The following is a 24,187-nucleotide window of genomic DNA, read 5'->3' as shown; positions in this document are numbered from 1 at the left end:
TTGATTATTGAGGACAAATTCAATGAGGAAAAATTTTGGAAACCATGAACATTTTACTCCATTATCATAAGATAACTTCCTTCTTGTGTGCTTGAGAATGTCCTTATATCATGTTTCAGTGGGCTGGAGCACTGTGAATACTGTGCAGGGATTTGGCGAAGCTCCAAGTGTCAAATCTCAAATACTCAATCTCATTCGATCTATTCGCACAGTTGTGCGCAGTAAGTATTTCTCACGTTCGAACTCATTATTATTGGTATTTTAGAACGATTTAACCGATTTCCATATTGAAATATCAAGCTATTTTGTCTGTTTTATGATCTTATCTCAATCGCCTCTTTCATCATCATCATCATCATTAATATAAACTTCGAAGGATTCAGACTTTCAGTCGATTCCACCTTTTTCTATTTCACTTGAGAGGTTGCCAGATTGTGCGATAAGTGTGAATATTTTACATGAGTTTGAACTGGGAAAAGGGCTAAAAAGCTACTTATCTGGCAACAGTAGAGTCCGCGAAGGACGAGAGGCTGCCTTCCTGGGAAAACCCATGATTTCGCCGGAAATGTCATTAAAACAAATTGGTTCCGTTTGAAGCATCAAATGTACATTAGGGGAAAGCTAAAGAGCCGTATGCAAAAACGACATTTTTCGCCCCCCCCCCCACTAAAACTTATTCAAACTTCGTCTATCAGTTACTAATACTGGAGCGCTTCTTTCCCCAAATTTTCAGACCCCCAAAAAATTTTGGGGGGCGCTAGGGGGGGGGGGGGGTGGAAGTCAAAACCTGTGAACCTCCATATCTTTCGAACGAAACAAGATATTGAGGCCCGGTTTGGACGACAAATCGTCTAAAATTGCATACTTTAAGATTCTAAAGGTCAAAATCCCAAAATTAAATTTTTAAATTAACTTATGTGCTTTTTTCAGTTTTTGAGGAAAAGCAATTTCTTTTAAACAGATTAAACTGAAATTTCACATTTTTTGATTTGAACCAAAACCAGTTTTTTCAATTGCTCGTCTTTTTCCGCATCCAACGAGTGGTCGTCTAAGCTGGGGAACCGAACGGTTCCGGAGTTATGATCGATTGAAGTTTCCGCTCAACGCGCGCCGACCGATTTTCGCGCGCAAAAAAGTCGGATTTAACTGTTATTAAATCAGATTGAATGTTCAAACTGAGCAAAATGCATTTTTAGGGACTCTTGAGGGTCGCTGAGTTCAGATATTATACAGATACTTCTAAAAAATTCACGTTTTTAAAATTACAGCTCCGTAGCGCTATTTTAGAGGCCCTCTGAGCGCCGACCGGCCGCTCAGTGGTCCTGTACGGAGCTGTAATTTTAAAAACGTGAATTTTTTGGAAGTATCTGTAATTTCTGAACTCAGCGACCCTCAAGAGTCCCTTATAATGCTTTTGCTCAGTTTGACCATTCAATCTGTTTTAATAACAGTTAAATCCGACTTTTTTGCGCGCGAAAATCGGTCGGCGCGCGTTGAGTGGAAACTTCAATCGATCATAACTCCGGAACCGTTCGGTTCCCCAGCTTAGACGACCAATCGTTGGATGCGGAAAAAGAAGAGCAATTTAAAAAACTGGTTTTGGTTCAAATCAAAAAATGTGAAATTTCAGTTTAATCTGTTTAAAAGAAATTGCTTTTCCTCAAAAACTGAAAAAAGCACATAAGTTAATTTAAAAATTTAATTTTGGGATTTTGACCTTTAGAAACTTAAAGTATGCAATTTTAGACGATTTGTCGTCCAAACCGGGCCTCAATATCTCGTTTCGTTCGAAAGATATCGAGGTTCACAGGTTTTGACTTCCACCCCCCCCCCCCCTAGCGTCCCCCAAAATTTTTTGGGGGTCTGAAAATTTGGGGAAAGAAGCGCTCCAGTATTAGTAACTGATAGACGAAGTTTGAATAAGTTTCAGTGGGGGGGGGGGGGGGGCGAAAAATGTCGTTTTTGCATACGGCTCTTTTAAAATAATAATTGCAAATGGACACAGATTCTACAAAAAAGGAAAAAATGAAAGAGAAGGGAGATGAAATAAGGATAAAATTACTTATGCAATCAGGGAAAATATAACAAAAACATCAGAGAAATTTATATGCAAAAAAACTATAAAAAAACACAAGTGGGCTCATTGAGATTCGGAACTCGAACTATACTATCGTTGAGTCGTTTTTAGACCCCTATGCCATCGATAATCTTCTTAGGAAGTAAAGATGAACTTCCGCTACTTCAGCAAGTCAAATCGCGGAAGGAGATCCATTGATTGTCCACTCGATGGGATGACGTCCCAGTCAAATGCGTTTTTGAAGAAATGATCATCCCCATCATCGCTTCATTTCCACACATCCATTCATGTGCAAATGATGGCACACTCCGGCAACAAGATTCTGTGACGAAATCATTTTTGCCTCCAGAGTCTCCAAAATGTATTCATCATAGTGATCAAACGTCCAATCACTGAGAAAAATGGCTCGTAGAGCGAGCCGAATGTCACTCGCGTAGCGAGTGATCGGGGATCCAGGGGGCGCAGCCCCTTGGCGGGCCGTGACGGACGCGCTAAGCGCGTCCAGAACGGCTAGTAATTAATTAATATTACATGCTGGCTTTACTTTGAGCCCTTTGTTTTCCACTTTTCTTCTCATCATGATGACAATATAAGTACGCAAATCAAGATCATTCACATTGTAAGCAGATGTAATGTTGCCTATAACGTTGTGTTTTACAATGCTGAAGGAAAGAATTGAGGACCATATTGGAAGAAGGGCGTAAGTCACACTTACATATAAAAATATATTATCATTATTTATACAGGGTTCAACAAAAGTCCGTCCCACCCCTGCTAACTTTTGAACGAATTAAGCTGGGGAAATGAAACTTTGGGAATGTTCCTATCTCAAAGGGGACCATCTTTTGGGGGGGGGGGGGATCAAAATTTTGGTCCCCTCTTCCGGGGGGGGGGACAGGGGCCCCAACTTTTTTAAACTTTAAAAAAAAAAACGAAATTTCATCACCTTAAATGTGGTTTTTTTTTTTTAACTTTTCCCGAAATTTGGGGACTTGCCAACGTAATGTTGAACTGATTTTGACGTTACTGAGATAATGTGGAAGCAAATCTAGGGGAAATTGGCTTATTTCGCGGGAAAACTGAATGACCTTTTAATCTACGTATTTGGGGGTCCGGACCCCGCCCCCCCCCCCTTAAAATTCATTCGAAGTGATTTCTGCAATTTTTACTTAAAAGCGGACACATTTTGGTAAATTTTCCTGTTTTATTCTTTTCTTTACGGTAATTTGAGCCGGAGTTATGATTTTTTTAAAATTGGTCTTTGACCTTCGACTTATCATAACTCAGTCAAAATTTAAGATATTGATCTGCGGTCTGCGCTAGAATTCTTAGTTTTTTATGCTCTTTTGAATGAGGTATCACAAGATAAGGGTTGCTATTTGAAAAAAAAAGTTGGGGCCCCTGTCCCCCCCGGAGGAGGGGACCAAAATTTTGATCCCCCCCCCCCCAAAAGATGGTCCCCTTTGAGATAGGAACATTCCCAAAGTTTCATTTCCCCAGCTCAATTCGTTCAAAAGTTAGCAGGGGTGGGACGGACTTTTGTTGAACCCTGTATAAATAATGATAATATATTTTTATATGTAAGTGTGACTTACGCCCTTCTTCCAATATGGTCCTCAATTCTTTCCTTCAGCATTGTAAAACACAACGTTATAGGCAACATTACATCTGCTTACAATGTGAATGATCTTGATTTGCGTACTTATATTGTCATCATGATGAGAAGAAAAGTGGAAAACAAAGGGCTCAAAGTAAAGCCAGCATGTAATATTAATTAATTACTAGCCGTTCTGGACGCGCTTAGCGCGTCCGTCACGGCCCGCCAAGGGGCTGCGCCCCCTGGATCCCCGATCACTCGCTACGCGAGTGACATTCGGCTCGCTCTACGAGCCATTTTTCTCAGTGATTGGACGTTTGATCACTATGATGAATACATTTTGGAGACTCTGGAGGCAAAAATGATTTCGTCACAGAACCTTGTTGCCGGAGTGTGCCATCATTTGCACATGAATGGATGTGTGGAAATGAAGCGATGATGGGGATGATCATTTCTTCAAAAACGCATTTGACTGGGACGTCATCCCATCGAGTGGACAATCAATGGATCTCCTTCCGCGATTTGACTTGCTGAAGTAGCGGAAGTTCATCTTTACTTCCTAAGAAGATTATCGATGGCATAGGGGTCTAAAAACGACTCAACGATAGTATAGTTCGAGTTCCGAATCTCAATGAGCCCACTTGTGTTTTTTTATAGTTTTTTTGCATATAAATTTCTCTGATGTTTTTGTTATATTTTCCCTGATTGCATAAGTAATTTTATCCTTATTTCATCTCCCTTCTCTTTCATTTTTTCCTTTTTTGTAGAATCTGTGTCCATTTGCAATTATTATTTTAAAAGAGCCGTATGCAAAAACGACATTTTTCGCCCCCCCCCCCCACTGAAACTTATTCAAACTTCGTCTATCAGTTACTAATACTGGAGCGCTTCTTTCCCCAAATTTTCAGACCCCCAAAAAATTTTGGGGGACGCTAGGGGGGGGGGGGGTGGAAGTCAAAACCTGTGAACCTCGATATCTTTCGAACGAAACGAGATATTGAGGCCCGGTTTGGACGAAAAATCGTCTAAAATTGCATACTTTAAGATTCTAAAGGTCAAAATCCCAAAATTAAATTTTTAAATTAACTTATGTGCTTTTTTCAGTTTTTGAGGAAAAGCAATTTCTTTTAAACAGATTAAACTGAAATTTCACATTTTTTGATTTGAACCAAAACCAGTTTTTTAAATTGCTTTTTATGATTTTTTTAAAATTGGTCAAATTTGACCTTCGACCTATCATAACTCAGTCAAAAATTAAGATATTGATCTGCGGTCTGCGCCAGAATTCTTAAATTTCTATGCTCTTTTGAATGAGGTATCACAAGATAGGGGTTGCCATTTGAAAAAAAAAGTTGGGGGCCCCCCGAAATTTGACCCCCCCCCCCCCCCCAAAAATTGATCCCCCCGAAAGATGGTCCCTTTTGAGATAGGAACATTCCCAAAGTTTCAATTACCCTAGCTCAATTCGTTCAAAAGTTAGCAGGGGTGGGACGGACTTTTGGTACACCCTGCAATTTAAAAAGAAATAATAATACAGTCACTGCCCCGATTTTAGGAATGATCCAGCGATATTACAGGTGTGCAGGATCACAGCTTTCTGGCTTTGGTTGTGAACGTTTTCACTTAGGTGGATCTGCTTCAGGTGTCTCAGGAGAGAATGAGGAGTGATCCCCTTTACAGATATTATAAATGGTACTATTGTCGGAGAAGTATTCGTTTCCGAATATCCGCCATAAAATCTTTCGATTTTAGGAGGATATTCGACAACGCAACTCTCCGTCTATTTTCGCTGATACACACCACGAACAGCGCTTGCGCGTACTAGCGAGGATTCGCGATCGGCAGACGCCGCATCGCGTGGTCGAGAGAGTTCGGACAGAGTGTTTTGGAAATTCGTGCCGAAGGGAGCTGTGGCATCGCCTGCGCTTTCGCCCAGTTTTTCTCTCCTCTCAAGGGTGACCAGTCCATTTCGTCAGTAGGAAAATCTTTGTTTTTCCTTTCATCACCTCTCGCAGCCAAAAAGTCCTTTTCTCCGTCCCTATCAGAAATACCTCAGTCTACGCTACGCATTGCGGTATCGCGACAAGACTGAGAGCATTTCTGATACGCAGGGACCATAGAGGCGGGATTCGTTCCCCACACTATAGTTACTTCTTTTAGCTTCCACAGTCGCTGTATTTCAGTTGCCAAGGGCAGATACTTTTCGATCTACGTTAGCATCTACGTTGGCATCAGCAGGGACTGAGATATCCATTAGGTGAGGAATGTCCTGATTTTTATCTAGGAGGACCATATCGGGCCTATTGTGCGGGATGGTCTTGTCGGTATAGATGGTAAAGTCCCAATTTAATTTATAGGCTTCATTTTCCAGCACAGACTCGGGAATATATTCATAATACGGAGGCACACTGTCCAACAGGTTACGATGTACTGAAAGCCCTTGGTGGATTATTTTGGCCTCCGAGTTATGTCTCCTGGTGTATTCGGTACCAGTTAGGAGTCTGCAACCTGCTGTGATGTGGCCAATCGTTTCAGGGCATAATAGGCACTTCCTGCACGAATCATCAACGGTTCCATCTTTAATGATGAACTTCCAATGGTTTCTTGTGCAAAAGACTTGATCCTGGATGGCGAGTATAAAGCCTTCCGTTTCCGGAAACAACTGCCCGCTCTGAAGAAAGAGCCTCGCCAAGTTTAGCCCCTTTTTTTTATACCCGAGTTGGTCAACCGGACAGTGCTCAAATGAAAGCCTATGGTAAGGCAAACTTCCATGCAAAGTTTCAACTTGAAGTGAAACCTCGTTTAGGCTGTACAGCGTTGCCAATTTTCTAGTTTCATGTCCTAAAATCAAGGATATTGGACTATTAATCCGGTGCATAAGTAGACTAGTACACCCGAGTTGGTCAACGGGACGAGACTCAAACGAAAGCTTATGGTAAGGCAAACTTCCAGGAAAAGTTTCAACTTGAAGTGAAACCTCGTTTAGGCTGTACAGCGTTGCCAATTTTTCATTTTTATGCGCTATACTCAAGGAATACTGGATTCATCATGGTTGAACAGAGTAGTATACCCGAGTTGGTCAACGAGACAAGGCTGAAACGAAAGCTTATGGTAAGGCAAACTTCCAGGAAAAGTTTCAACTTGAAGTGAAACCTCGTTTAGGCTGTACAGCGTTGCCAATTTTTCATTTTTATGCGCTATACTCAAGGAATACTGGATTCATCATGGTTGAACAGAGTAGTATACCCGAGTTGGTCAACGAGACAAGGCTCAAACGAAAGCTTATGGTAAGGCAAACTTCCAGGAAAAGTTTCAACTTGAAGTGAAACCTCGTTTAGGCTGTACAGCGTCGCCAATTTTCCATTTTTAGGCGCTATACTCAAGGAATTCGGGACTAATAGTCCAGTGCATCATAATTAAACAGACTAGTGCATCGGTCTACGAGCTGAATACTACCCTGAGATCGAATAGAAGCTCAACTAAAGGCCATCGTGAACTTTTCGAAGCAGTGTTGCTAATTTATTATTAATTTTTTTAACATAAAATTAGAGTTTTTTCGAGATTTTTGGCGGAAAACGTACCTTCATGGGCTATAACTTTGATGAGTATGGGCTTAACATTAAGACTCGATAGCAAATGAACGCTACAGACGGAGAAAATTAAATTCCGAACGCAATGTTGCCAAGTATATTTTAATTTCTTACAAAAATTAAAGATTTTGGCAACGTTACTCTGAAATTTCCATTTTTGCCTTGAACAGAAGTCATGAACTATGCCATGGTGATATTCAGTCATCAGAATGACATGCATGCCTTGGAAATTACGTTATCGATGCATTCACGTGAGAAAATCTTTAATTTTTGTAAGAAATTAAAATATACTTGGCAACATTGCGTTCGGAATTTAATTTTTTCCGTCTGTAACGTTCATTTACTATCGAGTCTTAATGTTAAGCCCATACTCATCAAAGTTATAGCCCATGAAGGTACGTTTTCCGCCAAAAATCTCGAAAAAACTCTAATTTTATGTTAAAAAAATTAATAATAAATTAGCAACACTGCTTCGAAAAGTTCACGATGGCCTTTAGTTGAGCTTCTATTCGATCTCAGGGTAGTATTCAGCTCGTAGACCGATGCACTAGTCTGTTTAATTATGATGCACTGGACTATTAGTCCCGAATTCCTTGAGTATAGCGCATAAAAATGGAAAATTGGCGACGCTGTACAGCCTAAACGAGGTTTCACTTCAAGTTGAAACTTTTCCTGGAAGTTTGCCTTACCATAGGCTTTCATTTGAGCACTGTCCGGTTGACCAACTCGGGTATAAAAAAAGGGGCTAAAAAACACCACTTTTTGGCGAGGCTCTTTGTAAGACAGGCTCTTGGAGATATGATCTTGGTGGACCCGGCTATAGTGTCTTCCGTGCAACTCTCTAGATGCCCAGATGGTCTCTTTCTGCTCATCCGTGCGAAACAGTGGAGAGGTACACAGATCCCTGATAAGCCAAATTATAAGGTGTATAGTTCCTACCCCTGCTAACGATTGCCTGAAGTAAGGGGTGTTCTCTGTTTGCAAAATACGTCCTGAGATCATGCGCCTGACGATTACACAACTCGTATATATCCAGTAGACCTCTTTCGCCTACTTCCCGGCCGAGAGTCACTCCCCCTTTGCAGGATTTCGGGTGTAACTTCCCGCTCTTAGTTAACAACACTCTGGTTTTAATGTCGATATTCTTCAGATCAGTGGTGGTCCATTTAATAATTCCGAAAGAGTATGTCAAGACTGGCGCGGCAAAAGTATTAATAGCCTCAAACAGATTTCTTGAGTTCAGCCTGGAGCGTAACAAGACCCTGAGACGCTGCTCATAATGCTGTTGAACCATATGTTTAATGTCACTATGGTTTAGTCTGCGATTCTGTGGAAATCGTAGGTATTTGTAGGAATCATTTTCATCCATTTGTTCGATAATTGCACCATAAAGAGTCTGATTTTCTTCCTCTTGCACCCACTTTCCGCGACATATATTCATAACTCTGCACTTCTCTTACCCGAACTCCATGCCAGTATCAGCGGATACGGACTCCACAACACCCAGCAAGATCCTAAGCTCACCCGGCGATGAGGAATATATTTTAATCATCTATGAACATCAGATGACTGAGTACACAGAGTTCGTCTGCGATCTTTAATGTGAAACCCAAGTTCAAAGTGTCTTTCAAAGCATTAGGTAGACAGGGGATTCAGGGATAAATAAAACCTCAATGTACTAAGCGCATCTCCCCGGAAAATGCCACGTTTGATGTAAATAAATTCAATTTCCAACTAGCCGTCCTCAGTTTTGAGGGAGCACTGGAAAAAAAACCTGCTTGGACCAATGCAATGGTGCATTGACTCAAGAGTCCAGGTGCATTAAAAGCGGCGACAAGAAACATGCTTCTTGGATCTAGCATCCGAAAGTTGTTGAACCAAGAAACCTGGTTTCTTAATTTAAAATTCCATCGTTTCTTGGATCAAGATTTCTGTTTTCTTAGATCAGGATTTCCAAAAATTGATCAGGAGCGCACTCTACTTGTGAAGAGTACAAGTTTTCTGTTCACACATCATCAACTATTTAGTGGTTTATTCAGTACATACAAGTATTACACAAGTTAATTAGAGAGACAAGAGACATATATTAAACAATTTGACTTACCGATCGAGAGATGTTGCGGCTTAAATCTCGAGCGAACTTGTGGAGATTCGAACCCACGGCGCGCGGCGACTGGATTCACAGCCGAGCGCTCTACCAACTGAGCTATAGCCGCTAATGAAGAGTGAGGTCGAAATATCCCTACAAACCCTTCTAGGAGCGACTAGTAGTTATGCAGCTTGTTCTTCGTCCTTACTACTTCATTCAGAGCACTTAAACCTTTTCGAAACTAAAACTTTCTAAGTTTCATCCGTAAAGTTATTTTTCAGCCCTCGTATTTTGTCCTTTAAAATACCTCGAAAGTATGAATTATATAAAGCTACTGTACCGAGATTTCAACAGGTTCAATCCTGTCGCGTGACGTCACAGCATTATAGATGAAATTTCAGGTTTTAGGGGGTATTTATCGACGGATTTACTTGAAACTTTCTGACCGGGGGTACTTTTCGACGGGAAACTCGAATTTTTGGTCAGATTTTCAAAATTTCAAAATCCAAGATGGCGGCCGTGGCCTAAAATGCAAAGTCGGCTCCTGTTCGCTCGATTTTCGTGAAACTCGGTTTCCGGGGGTACTTTTCGACGGGAAACTCGAATTTTTGGTCAGATTTTCAAAATTTCAAAATCCAAGATGGCGGCCGTGGCCTATAATGCAAAGTCGGCTCCTGTTCGCTCGATTTTCGTGAAACTCGGTATCCGTGGGTACTTTTCGACGGGAAACTCGTATTTTTGGTCAGATTTTCAAAATTTAAAAATCCAAGATGGCGGCCGTGGCCAAAGATAACATTTTCGCCACTATTCATCACTTCGTTTTCACAGTAATTCTTTAAATGTGGACTCATACATCTTAAGTTAAGAAAAGCTGAACTATTAAACCGAACCCTCGTCCCCTCCAAGTGATTGATTTACGAAACGTTAAGGGTTGATTCAAGAAATCTGAAAGCTTGATTCAAGAAACCTGAAAACTTCATTCAAGAAACCTGAGGCTCTTGGAAGGAGTTAAAGAGTTAATCTTGAGTTAAGATTCAGAACTCTTCTTTTAAGAAACCAAGTTTCTTGCATTTAGAGTCCGGGTGCTGGCATCTTAATCCAAGAGTCCGTTTTCTTAACGCAAGTGTCAAGTCTCTTGGTTCAATGCAATATCGGCTTGGATCAAGAGAAAAATTTCCAAGAGTGCACATAATCTTATTTTAAGATTTCATTTTTTTTCCAGTGAGATTTTCGTTTTCCACTTCTTCATTACGGATGCCAGGCAGCACAGGGTGTATCTTGTGGATTTCGAGGACTCTTAATGGCCAAGAATGAGGCACCATGTCAAACGCCTTACGATAGTCGATGAATGCGGTGTTCAAATTTCTGCGGTTCTTTTCCGTTTGCTTCAGAATGACACTATCCATTATCAACTGCTCCTTGCAACCTTTGCTCTGTTTTCAGCACCCCTCCTGCTCCTCCGTTAGGACATCATCGATATCAAGTGCCGATCAATTTTCCCACAGAGGATCGCTGTAATTACCTTAGAGATGGTGGGCAGACAAGTGATGGGGCGCTAATTCGCAGGGTTCTTTGTGTCTTCATCTTTCGGTTTGATGAACGTCCTTCCTCCTGTTAAAAACTTGGGTGCCAATTCGAAATGATGAACGATTCTGTTGGCTTGCTGTGTTAGGTGTGTATCCAATGTAGGGGAGTTCTTGTACCAGAAGTTTAGTTCATTGTAGAAACCTGGCATTTCCAATTATGAGTGCCCCTGATAGGCTCCGCAAGCTCATTTACAGTGATAACATGCATGGTCTGTCTGCTCCGACCTGGCTTCCTGCCGGGCGATTTCTTTTTCAACCCATTCACCACCTTCACGATGCTGAACAGGATTAGACCAGAGATTTTTCCAGTAAGCGGTCACTTCTTTTTTCTTAGGTGGGGTAACTGGTATCTCCTTCGAGGTCAGATTCCTGTAGAGGGTCCTTTCGTTTCTATTGAAGAGGGCATTCTGGTTTTTCCTATAATTTGACTTGTTATACCTTCGAAGGCGAGCTGCGTAAACAGCCAGTTTCATCTTCAAAATTTCTTGTGTTTCCGCGACGGTCTTACTTTTGTCCCTGATGATGAGACTCATCTCTTTCTCCAATTTCTTGGTTCTGACACCTATTAAATACTGAGTAGTTTGACCGATTTCCTTCCGCAATTTCTCGATCTTTTTCTCGAGTCTCAGTTGTCATGCAGGTTTCCTCCTTTTTGGACATCGCTCACCCTGCAACCTTATCCTCTGGCCATTTAAAACTGTGACATTGCAGACACCAGCGTAGATAATAAGTGGATTTCTTCGAGATCCGCCTCCTCTGAGATGAGTTTATTGATGATTTTATTATTAATAATCCTTATGCGGTCTTTGCACATCCTATTCATCCGAAGTTTTGGAATTGCTGGTCTTAGATTTGGATTACTCCCTCTCCATTTTTCTTGATGCCTAGGTTTTGCAGCTTACCTAAGTACTTAAAGAGTTCATCAGCGGAAAGCGTTCCAATAACATTTCCGGTGTTGGTAACAATACCTTACTCCTCAACATGAAGCGTTCTGCACTTTTGTACGCCGAATTCCGTACAAATATCCTCATTTACTTCCAGAGCCGGATATAGGTTTTTGCCGCCCGGTGCCCGAAAAATGCCGGCCCCTCCTCCCCTTCCGGACTGTGTACCTAATGTCTTATGGAAACACGCGATGCGCACGAAATGTAAGTTTCGAAAACACGGCAGAAGAGAAATCTGATTCTCTGATAGTTGGAAAAATGCGCATCTATATGCAGGAAAGAGTTGCAAACAAATATTTTAGGAGGAGGAAATGATTCTTCAAGGACTAAGGATTTAAGGCACGAAAAAGGCGAAAATTGAACATAGTAAAAAATTAAATTAAATGTTGATGCTAAAGTGCAAAATCTCGTATTTCCGTCGCGATGTTTTAGAATTTCCGCTTCTAATTTATTTTTCCAAAGAGAAACAAGCAAACTTTAAAGCTTGAGATTCATAATCATACAGAATATTCTGTTTACAGGGAAAAAATTTCAAGAAATTGCGTTGACTACTTTTTCATAGAATGAATAAAGTATCACAGGAAGTCTGGAACGTCGCAAATGGAGATTCGTGGTTTCGCACTTTGGTCATCGATGTACCTACTCAAGTTTTCGAAAAACTTATGGATTGATTTAGTTGAGAAGAGAGAGAAAATTTGAGGAGCATAGAGTTTCACCGAGGCATTGAAAGCTCTAGAAATTTATCTTTCTAGCTTTGGCATGCGCGAACTTCTCTATTATGTCCTCGAAATCCAGGTGCATAGTGATGTCGGATTACATGGACATCATAGAGAAAAAAAGGAGGTGTTTGTATTGGCATTGCAGGGTATCTTGGATTTTTTTGATGACGGAGGTCGGTCCGACGATTTTTATCATAGATTTTCTCGGAATTGGTGTAGTTCATGGAAAAAAGTAATTCTATATGTTGTGTTTGAATTTATTTCATGAGTTCATTTAAGCAAAAAAATCGGACCTAATGATCAATTTTTCATACTTCGAATTCCGGATTTTGCTGGAGTACCTGTACCGACCTCGACGTCACGGGGTAGACAATCCTCAAGATGCAAACACCTCCTTTTCTCTCTCTATGTATTGACATCATTGCGACATCCACAAGTCTCTAATGCCGCTGATATATCCTTAGATACTTGTGCACTCGCCTCTTAGCGGAGAAAGATCGCTCCGCCGAGCAATTGGTCACCGGTACGGAAAGATATATGTATTGCAATGGAAATATTTGGGTACTTATCTTGCATTTGTCTCGAGCAAAAATGGATAGAGTTTTGACAAAGGAAGGTCTGTCAGGCTAAAAATCAAGCCATACGAGGCATTAAAGTCGCTGCACGGGGTGGCCCTCCCCTCATAGTTCATATAGAGCATGGACAAATAAAATTATGTGTAATTTCGCGGAGAGAGTCAAGAAATAATTTCTTATTAAGCGGCAAATTTGCCGCCTTGAAGTTGCCGATGATTTTCAGAGAGGATTGAGATGACTCACCCGGAGATGGAATCAATTCTCAATGGAAGTCAGTGCCCCGCCGCTGCCCAGCACGTAGTTTTTCCCTCATTTTTTTCTCGCTCCTTTCTTTCTCTACGAAAAAAAGAAATCCGAAATTTGCCGCCCGGTGCCATGGCAACTTGCCCCCTCCCCCCCTAAATCCGGCTCTGCTTACTCTACTCCTTCCACGATACCAAAGAGCTGTATAAGATAGTCTTTCTTGGAAGCATAGATCTTAATGTCATCCATATACAGTAGGTGACTGACCTTGTGGATTTCCTCCCCCGCAAGACGTAAGGAAAACCCCAGATTTTCTCTCCTAACAGATTCGAAAGCGTGTTACCTAAGCCCCAGACAGAACCACAAGGCACTTAAGCCGTCTCCTTGGAAAATTCCACGCTTGATCAAAATTTCGCCTGTCACTGTAGGACTACTAGAGCCACTGACGACTACTCGTGTGCGCCAAGTGGTCATTACACCCTCCAAAAACGTCACAACTACCGGATAGACTTTGTAGATGTTCAGGACACGAAGCAGCCAACTATGAGGAATTGAATCGAATGCCTTCTTATAATCAATGTACCCTACATGTAGATTTCGGTGCTCCTTCTCCGCTTGTTTCAGCTTAACCGAGTCAATAGTAATCTGTTCCTTACGACACCCTTTTCGTTCTTCACCCGTGACTCCCCACCTCCGAACATGCCTATCAATATGCTGGCAAATGATTGATGTAATGACTTTATAAAGAATGGAGAGGCAAGTAATGGGTCGGTAGTTCGAGGGATCTTTAGGATCCCCGTCCTTGTATTTAGCATACGTGACCCCCTCCGTGAAGAACTTCGGCATCTTATTCGGATGGGTGACAACATCCTGGATGGACTTAGCTAGGTGAGCATGCACACAAGTTAGCTTTTTCAGCCAGAAGTTCTGAATTCTATCAGGACGGGGAGCCTTCCAATTGAAGGAACGAAATGTGACTCTTCTCAAATCAGCAGCTGTTATTTGAAATTCATCTGGATAGGTACTGAACGTGATTAAACGCATTTTCCTCGTCCTTTATCCACGGTGCTTCGTTGTTGTGTAACTTTGTATTCGACCAAAGATCCCACCAAAACTGCTCTAGATCTTCTTTTGATGGTACTTCAACTAAGGGCTTATTGCTTTCAGTATTTTCCAACTTCCGATAGAGGACATTTTCACTGCGCTGAAATAATTCATTATCTTTCCAGCGCTGGAAAGACTTCTTGTGTCTCTTTAGTTTAGCCGCTTGAACTTTCAACCTTTTGCTTTAGAGTGTTGAGATGAAGTTGCAGGCTGTGCTCCTTTGATGGGACTCCCATCAGTATAGACTTCAGCCGTTTGGACGCGTTCCCCTTGGCGAATTGGGTGACCCTGCCGATTTCCCGCCGCAGTTTCTCGATCTTTCTTCCCATTCTAACTTGCCACTTCGGGGCACAGTTTTCATTCCGGGGCGCACCGCCTGACTTTACATTCGGCCCTCTGATGGTGTGCGCCATTGCAGCGGCTATGCAATACACAGCACAATGAATATCCTCTAGCGATGAACCATCTTCAAGATATCGTGGAATTATCATGTTCATCAGATCGATGCGCTTAAATACTTCCGTACTACAGGGTGATCCAGACCACCCGTCCACCATCTTTTTCTCGAAAACGGCGGAGAATTGAGCTTCGGGACAAAAACTCTCATGGGGTAAGTCGACCCCAAAGAATCGAATGAAAATATTTTCAGCCCCCCAAAATGGTCCCTTGAGGGGTTTGGGGGGGGGAGCTCCCCCGTTTCTCGCGATTTTCGAATAGGAAGGGTATGTTTTGACTATAGATTCGTAATCTACGGCAAAAAATAAGAACATTTTCTTCTTTCCTTTTTTGCCCTAAACCCCCAATTTTTTAGAGTTATGGGGCATTTTTGGGGCAATTTTCAATTCGATGCTGTAAGCGGTCAAATTATCCAAATTACAAAATCTAAAAATCTCCTTAGAGGAGAGATCAATACCTTTTTTATTGATGTGCCATATGACCCCTGTTGCTCCAAAATTTTGGGGGCCACGAGGCCACGACCCCCCTGTAACGAAGAATTTCATTCTCCGTTTTAAGTTTTTCCACTTCTTTTGTAGACCGAAATAGCGACAAATGTGTCACGGCTTGGCGACACCGCGCCGCGACGCCCAAATACGGTACATCAGCTGTTTGAATAATGAGAAGAAATGGAATACTGTTTTTCTTCCTTTTCTCTCTCGAAGATGCTCGTTGGACTGCGAAATCAGGGTTTTCCGTAGATTTACCCGAAGCGAAAAATTGTAAAAAATTCCAAACTACAATAAACGTCTGTTGGAAATTTTCCTACGTCCATTTCGGTAATTTTTATATTTTAATTAATTTTCCTTGTAACAAAAATGTTGCAATGAATGTGGAGATCGTCTTCCAATAGCTTCAAATCAATCTGATGGCCCTCTAAGCCCAAACATCGTTCATCACCCTATCCTTCTCGGAGGGTCACCCTCTCTCTACTCTCTCTCTTTACTTTTGGGACTCGTAAGTGCACGCTCTGAGTAGCATTTCGTCCTGTTTCCTATCCTCTCACTTTTCCTCTGTTATCTTCCTTCTGACGCTTGAAGTGCACGCTCTGAGTTGCATTTCGCCCAGCTCTGCTTCTCCTTACCTGTCTATCATCTCCTGTTCCTGTCAAGTTCTAGCTGTGAGACCTTGAAGTGCACGCTGTGAGTAGCATTTCGGTTATTTTAACAAAAATTTTTACTTTTGTCATTATTTATTTATCTCGGGAAAACCTAGAAGTGCACGCTTTGAGTCGCATTTCGGCTTCCTTGTTTTATATTTGGTTGAGTGTACGGTCCTCACAAATTTAGCTAGTGAAAGGACATTCTTTTTGTAAATAAACAAGGAAATTTGAGACACGAGATTTTTTTTATCATTCTTCCCCTCTTTCAAACTCATTTTTAAAATTGGCGCCCGAATCCAGGATCCGGGCGAGCTCATTCCGGCACCTCCAGTAACGTTGGCTTATCTCATACCAGAGGACGGATGTGCCTCTGAAGAAGGGGATTTGCCTCGTTACACCCCCCCCCCCCAAAAAAAAATTGGGGGCTTTGGAGGGCCGTAAGTCGAAACTTTTGAATGGCAAGGGTATGTTTTGACTTCAGATTTGGATTCTATGCGAAAAGTTACGTAGAATTGGCAAGTCTCAAGGCCTGTTTGCATCAAATTTTTTTTGCCCCTTATTTTCTCCAAAAATACACGGCTTCTTATGGGGAAATGGGGTTCCTCAGTAATTTGGAGCAAGAAGGCCATGCGTCACATCAATTCTACGTAACTTTTCGCGTAGAATCCAAATCTGAAGTCAAAACATACCCTTGCCATTCAAAAGTTTCGACTTACGGCCCTCCAAAGCCCCAAATTTTTTTTTTTTTTTGGGGGGGGGGGTCGTGGCCCCCAAAATTTTTGGAGCAACAGGGGTCATATGGCACATCAACAAAAAGGTATTGATCTCTCCTCTAAGGAGATTTTTAGATTTTGAAATTTGGATAATTTGACCGCTTACAGCATCGAATTGAAAATTGCCCCAAAAATGCCCCATAACTCTAAAAAATTGGGGGTTTAGGGAAAAAAAGGAAAGAAGAAAATGTTCTTATTTTTTGCCGTAGATTACGAATCTATAGTCAAAACATACCCTTCCTATTCGAAAATCGCGAGAAACGGGGGAGCGGGAGCTCCCCCCCCCCCCAAACCCCTCAAGGGACCATTTTGGGGGGCTGAAAATATTTTCATTCGATTCTTTGGGGTCGACTTACCCCATGAAAGTTTTTGTCCCGAAGCTCAATTCTCCGCCGTTTTCGGGAAAAAGATAGTAGACGGGTGGTCTGGATCACTCTGTATACAGGGTGTTTCAGACCACCCGTACCGGGCCTTTTTCTCGGTTGTTTTAGGTCGCACGAAGTCGGGGACCGCGGGGTTGAATAGGGAATTGACCCCAAGGAATCCGAATTTCGTGGTCCCGAAACCCCCCCACCTCCCTTGGGGGGTAAAGGGGGGGGGGTCACGATGCTAAAAGTCACGGTTCCCGACCAAATTGCGGATTAATCGCATCAGAATTGAAAAGCACGGAAAATTTCACGTGGAATTGACCCCTAAAAATCCATAATCGGCCCATCCAAGGCCCAAAAATGACCCCCTAAAGTTCCCCCAGTACCCCCCTCCACAATTTCTCTTTGGTCTCAAAATTGACGTAGATTCTCCAGAAAAAGATGGTTCCCCAGGTAATCGACCCCGAAAAATCCAAATTTCATGGTCCCGAAGCTCCTTGATCTCCCCTTGGGGGGTAAACGGGGAGCCCAATTTTAAAAATCGGGGCTCCTTTCCGAATCGCAGATTGATTGCATCCAAATTGAGGAGCAGAACACTTTTACATCTTAAGTGACCCCCCAGAGTTTTGATGGACCCCCCTGAACGGCAGAAAGTAACCCCTGAAGAGGAGGGCTTCGCCTCCCTCCAAAAATTTCTCAAAATTCCTCTTTGGTCGCAAAATTGACGTCTATTCTCCAGAAAAAGACGGTTTCTGCCCATAAAGGGCGGGTAGCGGAGCTTAAGGTCCATGAAATTCAGAATTGACCCCTGAGGACCCCCTGAGGACCCCTGAGGACCCCCCTGAGGACCCCCTGAGGAGGGGGCGAGCCCCCCTCCTCAGGGGGTTAATATCTGCCGTTCAGGGGGGTCAATTAGAACTCTTGGGGGTCACTTAAGATGTAAGTGTGTTCTGCTCCTCAATTTGGATGCAATCAATTTGCGATTCGGAAAGGAGCCTCGATTTTTAAAATTGGGCTCCCCGTTTACCCCCCAAGGGGAGATCGAGGAGCTTCGGGACCATGAAATTTGGATTTCTCGGGGTCGATTACCTGGGAAACCATCTTTTTCTGGAGAATCTACGTCAATTTTGAGACCAAAGAGAAATTGTGGAGGGGGGTACTGGGGGAACTTTAGGGGGTCATTTTTGGGCCTTGGATGGGCCGATTATGGATTTTTAGGGGTCAATTTCACGTGAAATTTTCCGTGCTTTTCAATTCTGATGCGATTAATCCGCAATTTGGTCGGGAACCGTGACTTTTAGCAACGTGACCCCCCCCCCCTTTACCCCTCAAGGGGAGGTTAGTGGGTTTCGGGACTACAAAATTCGGATTCCTTGGGGTCAATTCCCTATTCATTCCCGCGGTCCGCGACTTCGTACGACATGAAACAACCGAGAAAAAGGCCTGGTACGGGTGGTCTGAAACACCCTGTATGGCACCTTCGGTATTGGGTCTCAAAGGCTCGGGTTCACCCCTTTCCACTCAACAGTTTCCTCGTTAAACTTCGCTTCAAGCTCGATCATTGCGCCGTCAACGGTAACCTTAGAGCAACTCAGAGGCTCAGAGGTGCGGCTAATAGGATTCTCCGTCCTCCTAGGTGAGATTGGATTAGCGGATGGTTGCTCGTGACCGCTTACACGCTCTTCTGCATCCTCGTTCCTTGGTGAAGGTGCTGCTACTGGGCTCCCGTTTCTACGTCCGCCATCTTCCAAGCCTAATTCATTCCGCGCTTGATCTTGTCAAATTTTCCAAACTGGAAAATCCAAGATGGCGTGCATGGCCTAAAATGATATCTCCGCTCATGTTCGATCAATTTTTGTTAAACTTGGTAGCAGAGAGGTTATTTTTACCTAGGAGCTATTACACTGCCAAATAAAATTGAACTTCGAGGCAATAGATTTTGAGGGCTGCGGCTCGAAAGTGGGGGGAGGTCAAATCCTGTCCACTCTCCTGTCCACTGTCCACTCAAATGAAAATGAATATTTTGAGCTGAAATTTTTGAGGTTGGCAGTTTTCCCCTAGGACTGGTTTGGTGCTGAATTTGAGCATAAATCGGCTAACTGTGAGCCGTTTAAAAATAGCGAGCTTTGAAAGTTATTGGCGGGGGGTGCGCGGCATGAGGGGAGCCAGCCGGAGCGGTGGCGCACAGTGGGTCAGGGGGGAAAAGTTTTTGGACAAACTGTTCGTCGCACAGTGTGTCAGGGGAAGGAAAATCTTAGACAAGCTTTTCGTTGCCTAGGGGGTCAGGGGAAAGAAGGTTTTGGACAAATTGTTCGTCGCACCGTGGGTAAGGGTAACATATATCTGTCTTTAAACAAAATCTCACCATTCAACCGTTACAACTATTTTCAAAATGAAACTGTTTTCAAAACTCGGAAAAAAAAAATTGGCTAGGAAAAATTAAAAATACAGGTAAATTCCGAGACTCCCACTCCCACTTAGGGAAATACACTTTCCTTCCCGCGGTTGATGCGCGAGTCACTGAAAGAAGAGGAGAAATGACTGAACGGTCGCGCGTCCCGGATGTGTGTGTGTGTGGGGGGGGGGGGGCAGAGCTCCCCTAAAAACCGGCGCGGGGCGCTAGTTTTTTTTTTTAAATTGGATTTGCTTAGGTACATAGTGAAGAAAATCCGCTTACTTAAAGCTCCTAATTTTAATTAGCATTTTTAGAGCTCTCAGGAGGAAGATGGAAGGTTCTCAGAGGATCGCAGGGGCAGACTTTTGACCCATCCTAAGAGACGAGTGTCTAGAGGAACTGCTCTTCTTGTCAATTGGACACATGAGGGGAAGATATGACCCAAATTGACATTGCACCTAAGACAATTTTGCAAACAAGGATTTCCGTCTGATTTTCACACCCCTCACGTACCAACGGTTGCACATAGCAAGACTTTTGGATACCAAACTTCCCATCATCCCAATGCGAATAGGAGATAAAGAAGAAATAGTTCCAGAATTTATGACGATTTGATCAGGACCGGATTCCCAGGAGCCCTGTGCCTCATCCTTTAATGAGAACTCTACCTAACGAAATGAGTGGCCATTTTATTCTCTCATAACACAGTATGCAGTGGGTTATTTGGATTCGGGTCATCCTAGCTCCCAATCATCCTCAGTAATTTTTACCGTGCGTTCTTTTGGATAGGTATCCCGAATATCCTTCCCGAGATGTATTTTTATCTTTTTTAGGTGTATTTTTAAGAAATGTATATCGTCTGAATGATATAAATACATGTATGTATCAAAAGTGTAGCGAACATTAAACATTTTTCTAGCATTTACATTCACTTGCCATTCAATTTATGAAGTTTGACGTTGTTGTAAGTGACGTCCGGAATTACTAAAACTTTTGATTATCCCAACCGCCTGACTGCCTTATTAATTCGGATAATCCGGTGTACACTATAATTTATTTTGCTGATTGGTGTGATTATGTGTGTTTCAGTTCCCCTCATATTCCTAAACTCTACTACAATACTACTGAAGTTAGTGCTGGGGTAAAATGAGGATGACCTGAAGGAACCTTTGTTCACAATACGTTACCCAACATCTTTGACAAAGAAATAACTTCAGCTTAATTTACTTACAACATCTTGAAAAATGGGCGATGGAACATTGAATATCCATTTCACATGTCAGAGGTGTCTGCAGCCCCTGAAATTGGATGCATCTTTTCACAATATGAATGAGCACACCATAGCAGAACTTTCTTTGCCTGTTTTCTCTGCTCCGGACATCAATTTCGAGTTGAACTCTTCCGAGCTTGACCACATCATTCCGCCCTTCAAAGTGAGTGATGCTGGAGCAGGTGGCAATGGGTTCACTCTTTTAGGTGGTGACACTTCAGATCTTAACAATCAAACACGAATTGCAGCTAATTTACTGAACATAGTATCTGGCCATTCAGCAGTGGACCATCCACTCTGTGAAGAGTGTGCTGATTCTTTATTAGACCTCATGGATCAAGAATTAAAACTAACCGTTGAAGAGTGCCACCATTATCAGAAGTTTTTTGTTAAAAAATTTGAAGTTCTCGGGAATGATGGTGAGTTGGACACTCTGACGAAGGAACTTGAAAAACTTAAAGAAGAAGAAGAGCGATTAATGAATGAATTGGCATCCTTACAAGAAGAGGAAAAAGCAACAGAGGGTGATATAGCTGTAGGAGAAGAAGAAAAAGAAAGGCTGGATCAAGAGGAACAGCGGTATTGGCGAGAATATAGTCGGCAGCGCTCGGAACTAATGCTAACTGATGATTTGCATCGAAGTCTTGAATGTCAGCTCAGCTATGCCCAGTCTCAACTAGCAAAATTAAAGAAAACTAATGTTTTTAATGCCACGTTTCATATTTGGCATAGCGGACATTTTGGAACAATCAATAATTTCCGTCTTGGACGGTTACCCTCTGCACCTGTTGACTGGAGTGAAATCAATGCTGCCTGGGGCCAGACCGTGCTTTTGTTGACAGCATTAGCTCGTAAAATGAATCTAACTTTTGAAAAATTTAGACTAGTGCCATATGGTAATCACTCTTATATAGAGGTCCTGGCTGAACATCGGGAGTTACCTTTGTATGGGAGCGGTGGTTTCAGATTTCTATGGGACACGAAATTTGATGCAGCCATGGTTGCATTTCTGGAATGCTTGCAACAGTTTAAAGAAGAAGTAGAAAAAGGTGACTCAGGTTTTTGCTTGCCTTATCGAATGGATAAAGGGAAAATAGAGGATTCTGCAACTGGTAACTCCTACTCTGTGAAAATTCAGTTCAATTCTGAAGAACAGTGGACCAAAGCATTAAAATTTCTTTTGACAAACTTGAAGTGGGGTCTCGCCTGGGTTACCTCTCAGTTTGCGAAAGATCAAGGATGGATGACCAATGAGTCGTTATAGGGGGCCCATGTTTCGTTCCTCGTACTATTCTTCCTTTTCTATCTAACACTTCAAGTCATTCTTTTTGTCGACCTTAACGCAAGCAAGGGTCACATCACTTGTGATTCAGTAATATTAGAACACCAATGAAATGTGCATGTTGGTTACATTTTTCGAAGCATTGTATTCCTAATGTTTCTCTTACACCTCAGTTATTGCTCCATGTTTTTCTCTGCTGCAGTCGAAGTTGATGAAAGTCAATTGAATAAGTTTTTATGTTTTTCGGCCATTCACTTGTTATATGCTAATTAAAGCTTGAGGAGAAAAATAGCATGCCTTTAAAATAATTACTCCCTACTATCTAGTACTACACCGGCACAAAGAGTTGACAGTTTTCAATCGGTGATCAGATCTACTTTTCAAGTTGATAAACTGTCCCATTGCATTGAACTGATATGTTAATCTTGCTTTACAAGCTATTGTAATTTCACATTACTAATTGTAACTAAAAGTAACTTTTTGTTCTTGACCCCCCTCTGCAAGAATAGTTCTGTAAACTCAAATTTCGTTATGTTTCATGATCAGAATAGGAACACTGATCATCCTCCTCCTGAATGACTGTTATTAGTTAAGTGGACGCATCTTAAATTTTTAAGCTCTCCATGCATTAAATCATTAAAATTTAATCTTTTCAGCTGTAAACATCAAACGATTGAAAAGAGTAGTCGAACTTTTCACGGAAAAAATTGGAAGGAAGAGACCAGTCAAGTGTACTCATGACCAAATTCTCACATTTGCTTCCCGCAGGCCCTCAAAATTTTGCGTTCCTAACGGGTTCTCACTCCCTCCCTGCTATCTTGCCTTCACGAATTCCGTAACACATAAATTATCTCTTATGTCATTTGCAGATCCTCCTCCTTGCATTATTTTCTGTATTCTCTAGATATACATCGGGGCATGCTCACCTCCTGAACGATGTTATGTACTTTCTGCACTCATAATGTACTAAATGGTCTAGTAAGAAAAATGTCATCTTTAAATAGCGTCTTTTCCACACAGAAATTAAAGAAATTGAAAGAAAAAAAAAATTCAGTTTTCTGATGTACCTGCGAATCGCTATGTATCTGTGCTGCCTGATTTTTTTCTCTCTCTTTGATTCACTGTGAACTTTACGATCTCAGCAAATTTTATTTCAGCCTCCTTAAATTTGCCGTCCTAGGATATGGCCTAAGTAGCCGCCTTATTATATGCCCACACTACGCCATGAGCGTAGTAGGCACTTCAAATTCACATTATTTATCATGAAATGTTGTATTAATGGTTTTAACGAGTTTAATGGTATGTAGGTATACACCTACTAGGGGGCCCTGCCCCCTGACCGCTACGCGGCCCAACCTCCGGGAGGGCGCCTCGCGCCCTCAAGCCCTCTTCGCGGACCCTATACGCATATGTATAGGCAAAAATGTTCTTCCATTTTAATACACCATTTTGTGTTCGAGCTGCATCGATTTCAAAATTTTTGACTTAACACTCAGATTTGTAAATGATGAGGAATAGCTGGATGTGCATAATTTCACAGTCCACTTACTGAAGAAATTTCCATTTATTATGTCATTTTTAAATACTTAATTTAAAAATAAGAAAATCGGATTTCGACCGTTAAGAGTTAATAATATTTGGTCCGTCCCGACGCGACGCAGCGCCTGCCTTCTCACTTTGTATCTGCTGTTTATCTGCTGTAAATATTAATAGAAATTCAGCAATCAAGTAAATTGACCAATGCCACAAATCGAAGCCGGAAGAATGCAGGAAAAATTGAGTTACACCTTATACCTTGGACCTTGAACCTTGAACCCTGAGTGATGCACCGTTCCTAAACTCTTCGAATGAGGAGCCCTTCACGAGCTTTTCCATTGTTTTATTGTTTATTCGAGTCACTCAGGTAGAATCCCACACCTCGACGTTTCTAACGGAAACGACATATCTCTCACGCTATTAACATTGGACTTAAGTGACA

At 42.1% G+C, this 24,187-nt stretch overlaps 2 protein-coding genes across 2 annotated transcripts in view; both read left to right on the top strand.

The window, feature by feature from the left end:
- LOC109040402 (uncharacterized) overlaps positions 1-24,187 on the top strand; it is a 223,081-nt gene that overhangs the window by 34,599 nt on the left and 164,295 nt on the right. Inside the window, exon 2 of the mRNA XM_072305120.1 lies at positions 120-221. Within this exon, the coding sequence (XP_072161221.1) occupies positions 120-221 (102 nt within the window). The remainder of the gene's footprint in view (positions 1-119; positions 222-24,187) is intronic.
- Atg6 (Beclin-1-like Atg6) lies at positions 120-23,258 on the top strand. Its single transcript, XM_019049922.2, has 2 exons — positions 120-221; positions 20,747-23,258. Exon 2 carries the CDS (start codon positions 20,902-20,904, stop codon positions 22,189-22,191), a length of 1,290 nt encoding a protein of 429 aa, XP_018905467.2. The 5' UTR covers positions 120-221; positions 20,747-20,901; the 3' UTR covers positions 22,192-23,258.

The sequence above is a fragment of the Bemisia tabaci genome, chromosome 1 (assembly GCF_918797505.1).
Source record: "Bemisia tabaci chromosome 1, PGI_BMITA_v3".
Taxonomy (NCBI): Eukaryota; Metazoa; Arthropoda; class Insecta; order Hemiptera; family Aleyrodidae; genus Bemisia; species Bemisia tabaci.
This window is presented reverse-complemented; position numbering and strand designations above follow the sequence as displayed.

Coding starts and splice junctions, on each gene's coding strand:
- Atg6 (XM_019049922.2), top strand. CDS start 20,902: ATGGGCGATGGAACATTGAATATCCATTTCACATGTCAGAGGTGTCTG.